The sequence below is a fragment of the Zootoca vivipara genome, chromosome 4 (assembly GCF_963506605.1).
Source record: "Zootoca vivipara chromosome 4, rZooViv1.1, whole genome shotgun sequence".
NCBI lineage: Eukaryota > Metazoa > Chordata > Lepidosauria > Squamata > Lacertidae > Zootoca > Zootoca vivipara.
The window spans coordinates 78136085-78142864 of NC_083279.1; the positions used below are offsets into that span (position 1 = coordinate 78136085).

Consider the following 6780-nt stretch of genomic DNA (forward strand, 5'->3'; position numbering starts at 1 on the left):
CTTCCTTTAGCCTGCTTTGAGTTTTCTGCTGTCATATGTGACTTAATGCCTGGGAAATGTGGGTGTGACCTGGGCTGGGGAACCTACCGTAATTAGGCTTGTGGTTGGCCTCAAACTGGGATGAGTGTGATTCCAGAGTGCAGAAACAAAAGTGTTTTAGGTATCCCCGAATGCACTCTTTAACACCCTTCCGCTGAATTAAAGGGGCTCAGAAGTGTATCACTTGGGCCAGACTCTAATCTTTACATTTTGGTGTGAAGAAAAAGAGATACTTCTACAGTAATTTAATAATTCGGGATGCTATCAGTTCTGCTAAGAAGACGCAAACTTAACAATATGCAAATTATGTTCCATCTCCATGACAATACAAGTTTGTTTGCTCCCTCCTTCCCCCTGAAAACATGTTATCTTTCTGCTTTGAAAAGGAGAGCTTAGATTCTCAGGAATTTATGAGGAGCCCACCCTCTTTCTACACATTCTCCACTCCCCGTCCTTTTCTGCAGGATGGGAAGATTTTTTGCTCAAACAGCCCAATCCTCTGAATCTTTTCTTGAAGTAAGTCCCACTGTATTTGCGGGCCTCCTTCGCAGGTAAGCATGTATAGGAATGCAGTCTTAGCTGTAGTCCACAAAGTACCTTCTTAATACATATTGAGGAAACACGTAATGCGGAAGGACCATAGCTCTGGGGTAGAGGATCTGCCTTGCAAGCGGAAGTTCCCAGGTTCAATCTCCAGCATCTTCAAGTGGGATAATGGGAGAGCCATTCTTATGGGTCTATAGCACTTAGTCGCTGGAACTTATTTTGTCTTCCTCTTCCCCCAAGGTGAAAATCTGGTTTCAGAACAGGCGGGCAAAGGAGAGGAAGATCAACAAGAAGAAGTTGCAACAGTCTCAGCCAGGGGGTGTGCACAGTGGATCAGAACCGATGAGCCCAGTGTCCTCCATGCAGCCAGGGACAACCGGCTCCGGCCCCAACGGAGGAGGAGTGTTGAGTGCTCCCGGTTTAGTGCCAGCCACAGCACAGTGACAGCCGCTGGGGAGAAAAGACTGAGCAGCTGGATACGTCCTGCTCTCCTTCGCTGAAGGGGAGGCACACATGCACACCAGCCCCTGGTGGGAAAGGCCACTGGTCCATTGGTGAAATCGATATGGGGACACGGTGGCTCTGCTTCCCATCTGGACTTCTGTACACAGCACCACACTCCCAGCTTTTGGTTTGCTGCGCATTTGTACAAAATGTACTGTGATCAACCCACATTGTGTGGCAACTGGGGAGGGGAGGGAAGTTGATTTCCCCCACCCCCATAATTCGCTTCACTTTGTTTCCACGCTTGTGGTAGGTGCCATGCAACTGACACTCCTCTTTGCAAATGAAAAACACTGTTATCTCAGGGAACTGGGCCTGGAATGCCTTCTGTTGTTGTTGTTTGTTTGTTCTCGTCATTCCTGTTTTTATTACCAATGTTGTTGATAAATATTAGTGGGCAAAAGAAAATGCGGGGGGAGGGGACTAAAGCATATTTCACTTTGTTTTCCTGGTACTCTAGATATATCAAAAGGAGCACTGCAGAAAACGTATATGAGGCACTCAGGACGACATCTGAAGAAGTGTGCATGCACACGAAAGCTCATACCAATGACGAAGCTTAGTTGGTCTCTAAGGTGCTACTGGAAGGATTTAATTTTATTTTGTCAGGACCACAGTTAGTGGTACAGCATCTGCATTGCACGGAGAACATCCCAAATTCACTTCCCAGCTCCTGCATTGAATTGTACAACAACTATATTGTACCCTGCAATGGATTTAAATTGTAAATTATTGGGGGGCCAACCTGGAGTAAGGGGCATGCTTAAATTATACTAGGGCTGCAATATGTCTTGAATTTCCTGGACATAGCCAGGATTCGGCAGTCAAAAATGTCCAGGAAAACCTTGACGTATGGCAATCCATGTTGGAAGTGACTAATTTCCTTAAAAAGAGCTCCAAAACTTTTTTTTTTGTATCTTGAGATTTTGCAAAAGAAGCTCAACAATTTTTGTGTCCGGATTTTCACTTTTTGAAATACGGCAACCCTAAATTATACAACACTGGGTGACAGGAAAATAATGATCTGGGATATTGTATATCTATGATTGATTCATTCACATGTGCAAGTCATAACTCGATGCTACAGTTATCACGTGAGAAGCGTCTACGGGGAATCCAAGCCTAAATTTGTACTGATTTCACTGGATCTATTTGGAACAAGGTTGTTTTTTTTTTTTTAAAAAAATGGAGATTATGAGATTACCAAATTGGTCCCCACAATTCCAGGTAATATCCAAGGTTTTTTTTCGTTTTCGTTTTTAAAATAAAAATAAAAGAATACTGTGTATAGTCCTGATCACTCACCACACCTCAAAAAGTTATTGTAGAGCTAGAGAAAGTGCAGAAAAGAGAAAGCAGAATTACTGGGGGCTGGAAAAACTATTTGAAGGGGCAAACTCATCGAGGCTTTTTAGTTTCGAAAAAATATGAGGTGGGGGGTGGTCATGACATGTTTATAAACCGTGCATGCTGTGGAGAACATGGAGAGAGAGATTTCTCTCCCTCTCCCATAACACTAGAACTCGGGGAAATTCAATGAACATTGGAAGATTCAGGACAAATGAAAGTACAGTGGTACCTCTACTTACGAATTTAATGCGTTCTGAACACACATTTGTAAGTCGAAAAAAAATGTAAGTCGAAAAAAATTGTAAGTCGAATCCCATAGGAATGCATTGGGAGAAAAAATTCGTAAGTAGAAGCAACCCTATCTAAAAATTCATAAGTAGAAAAAAATCCTATCTAAACCACATCCAAGATGGCGGACAGAGCTCCATTCGTAAGTAGAAACATTCGTAAGTAGAGTTATTCATAAGTAGAGGTACCACTGTACAGTGGTACCTCGGGTTACGAACACCATCCGTTCCGGGATGCAGTTCGTAACCCGAAATGGTCTTAACCCGAAGCGCCATGTTGCGCATGTGCAAAGTGTAATTTCCGCGATTTGCACATGCGCAAACCAAGTGCGCCGCTTCTGCGCATGCGCAGAACACACACGCGGCAGAAATACTTCCGGGTTTGCGGAGTTCGTAACCCGAGGTGTTCGTAACCCGAGGTACGACTGTACACTACGTGCACTGTGGATAGTTAACAGGATGTTGGGACAGCCACCAACTTTGAATGACTTTAAACAGGGATTCGACAAATTAATGGAGGATAAAGCTATCAGTGGTTACTAGCCCTGGTGGTTATATTACCTCCAGTCTAAGAGGCAGGATGACTCTTAATACCAATTGCTGGGGAACATGAGCAGAAGAGTGCTTAGTTTTGCTTGTCAGCTTCCTATAGTCATCTGGTTGGGACTAGATGGACTACTGATTCAGTAGGGTGTTTATGTTCAAGTTCAGTTTATATTTTCCCACATTTGTATCCCCTACCTACATCCTCAAAGGAGCACTTGATTTCACCACCTGCAAGTTATGTGTCATTCCGCTGTCAGAACGATCCTGTGAAGCCGACTTAGACTGATCATGACTGGTCAGAGCACAGCAAGGTTTTGAACCCAGGCTCTTCATCACATGGCTAGTTCTTCCAAATTAAGAAACCGGCATGCTCCTTAATTAACTTTGTTAACCAAGTGGTATACGAATAGCATAAATAAAACAGATACTGTACCTCTGGTTAAATTGAGCTGATTAAAAAAACCACTTTCCATATATTTTCGTAGTATCGCAGAGGATGTGCTTTGTGACTTAAACCCAGTTATCTGAGGTTGCCTAGTAAGCAGGATCTGCCCAGTACAGTGGGGGGGGGGGGAGAGTATTTGATCCCCTGCTAAATTTGCCCGTTTGCCCTCTCACAATGAAATGACCGGTCCATACTTTTAATGGTAGGTTTATTGTAGCTGTGAGAGACAGAATAACAACAGGAAAAACCCCAGAAACCCAGAAGACAAAAGTCACGAGATTGATGTGCATTATAATGAGTGAAATAAGTATTTGATCCCCTATCAAGCAGGTAGATGTCAGGCTACCTGGTATCTTCACTGTATGTAATGAACTGAGATTAGAAGCACCTGCTGTAAGGGAGAGGTTTTACCTGTAATCCCAGCTCATTACAGTACCTGTACAAAAGACACCTGTCAACAGAAGCAATCAATCCAGCAGATTCCAAAGTAGCCACCATGACCAAGACCAAAGAGCTGTCCAAGGATGTCAGGGACAAGATTGTAGACCTGCACAAGGCTGGACTGGGCTACAAGACTACTGTATTGCCAAGCAGCTTGGTGAGGTGGTGACAACAGTTGGTGCAATAATTCGCAAAAGGAAGAAACACAAAATAACTGTCAACCTCCCTCGGTCTGGGGCTCCATGCAAGATCTCATCTCGTAGAGTTGAAAAGATCAGGAGAACAGTGATGAAGCAACCCAGAACTACACGGGGGGGGGGGGGCGGACTTGTCAATGATCTCAGGGCAGCTAGGACCATAGTCACCATGAAAACAGTTGGTAACACACTACGCCGTGAAGGACTGAGATCTTGCAGAACCCGCAAGGTCCCCTTGCTCAAGACAGCACATGTACAGGCCCGTCTGCAGCTTGCCAATGCACATCTGAATGACCCAGAGGAGAACTGGGTGAAAGTGTTGTGGTCAGATGAGCTCTTTGGCATCAACTCAACTAGCCGTGTTTGGAGGAGGAGGAATGCTGCCTACGACCCCAAGAACACCATCCCTACTGTCAAACATGGAGAGGGACATCTTATGCTTTGGGGGTGCTTTTCTACTAAGGGGACAGGACACCTTCACCGCATTGAAGGGATGATGGACAGGACCATGTATCGTCAAATCTTGGGTGAGCACCTCCTTCCCCCAGCCAGGGCATTGAAAATGGGTCGAGGATGGGAATTCCAGCATGACAATGACCCAAAGCACATGGCCAAGGCAACCAAAGGAGTGGCTCAAGAAGCAGCACATTAAAGTCCTGGAGTGGCCTAGCCTGTCTCCAGCTCTTAATCCCATCGAAAATCTGTGGAGGGAGCTGAAGGTTCGAGTAGCTACACATCACCCTTGAAATCTTACTGACTTGGAGAGGATCTGCAAAGAGGAATGGGACAAAATACCTCCTGAGATGTGTGCAAACCTGGTGGCCACCAACAAGAAACATCTGACCTCTGTAATTGCCAACAAGGGTTTTGCCACCAAGTACTAAGTCATCTTTTGCAAAGGGATCAAATACTTTTTTCACTCGTTATAATGCACATCTCTAACTTTTGTCTTCTGAGTTTCTGGGGTTTTTTCCTGTTGTTGTTCTGTATCTCAAAGCTACAATAAATCTACCATTAAAATTATGGACTGGTCATTTTTTCATCAGAGGGCAAATGAGCAAATTTAGCAGGGGATCAAATACCCCCCCACCTCACTGTAAGTAATCTATACCAGTTCAGCAATGGAATAAAAAGGAGCAAGAAAATACTGCCTCTAGGCAGGTGCACAGTGCCACATCTTCCCTACTGAGTTTCATCCGAGTCCTGGCAGCAAACAACTGCAAATAGGATTAACATCTTCCCCACTCCCACCGTCTGACATGCTGAAATCCAACAGGTGCAACTTTCCCCATTACTACCAGAGGCCAAACCTTTACCTGTTGAATTTATGTCCCATTTGAAGGAGACCTGTGGCAGAGAAGCGGATGAGGAAGGGCCATAATATAGGATGGAAAAACAAACCCCATTTGTTTCTCCCAGGCAAGCTGGAGCCCCGGCACCTCTTTAAAAAGGGATTAATAACCGCCTAATAGCGGTAAAGGGCGCCAAGGGCAGGCGCAGCTGAAACTGGCCTGCTCGGTAGGCTCTGGAAGCCGCCGCAGCCACACCCGGAGCCTGGCCAGGCAAGGCAAGGCAGGCAGGCAGGCAGGCAACGGAGGAAGTCTCGTGTGCCCCCGTTGCTATGGAACGCAGGTCAATAAAGCGTGTTTGGATTGTGGAGCGAAGCGCAAGGTCTGTTTGCTTAGTGGTTAGAGGTGCAAAAGTCGGCATTGTCCCACTGGCAGCGGAGCTCGCGGGGGGAGGGCGAGGCAGGAGGCTCCGCAGCCGGAGCTCGCCTCGAGGGCGCCCGGGCTGCGGCCACCCGCGCTTCCCGCCCCGTAGCTGGAGAGCAAGCGCAGGCGGAAGAGCTTCTGGAAGACCGCAGCTAGTGCGCTCTGGAGCCCGCAGGAAGCAGGCTGTGAAGAGCGCAAAATCGGCCCAGTGCGCGAAAAGGCTTCTGGGACATAACTTGACCTGGAATTTTCTTGTTTAATTTCAGACGGTCAGACCAATCCGCCGCAGGGTTGCTTGCTGAGCACCTTATTGTTACGGTTATTATTAGTGTCCCCCCCCCTCCAAAAAATGTTTAGGGGTACTGTACTCTCATTTTGACTCAAGAAAACCACCATTTTATAGATCAAATCGGGAAAAATAAATACAGTAAATGGACAAAAGTACAAAGATTCACAAAATGTTTAGGGGTATGCGTACCCGTGCGTACACCCAGAAAAAAGCACTGGTTATTTTTATTCTTAACGGGAAAATGAAGCACACTTTCAGGGTTTCCAAGGCGGGGGAGAGCTCACACCGAGGCCCTTTAGCTCCCCAGATGCCTCCTGCCTATCAGGATGAGGGCATAAGAATCTCAGAACTATAGAGTTGGAAGGGACCCTGAGGTTCATCAGTAATGTGATTTAAGGCAAACTGGGTTGCAAAGCAAAGCTGC

At 46.0% G+C, this 6780-nt stretch overlaps 1 protein-coding gene across 1 annotated transcript in view; it reads left to right on the plus strand.

Moving 5' to 3' along the window:
- CDX2 (caudal type homeobox 2) overlaps positions 1 to 6082 on the plus strand; it is a 28152-nt gene extending 22070 nt beyond the window's left edge. Inside the window, exon 3 of the mRNA XM_035115890.2 lies at positions 826 to 6082. Coding sequence (XP_034971781.1) covers positions 826 to 1029 — 204 coding nt within the window. The 3' untranslated portion in view covers positions 1030 to 6082. The remainder of the gene's footprint in view (positions 1 to 825) is intronic.
- Positions 6083 to 6780: the final 698 nt, after the last annotated feature.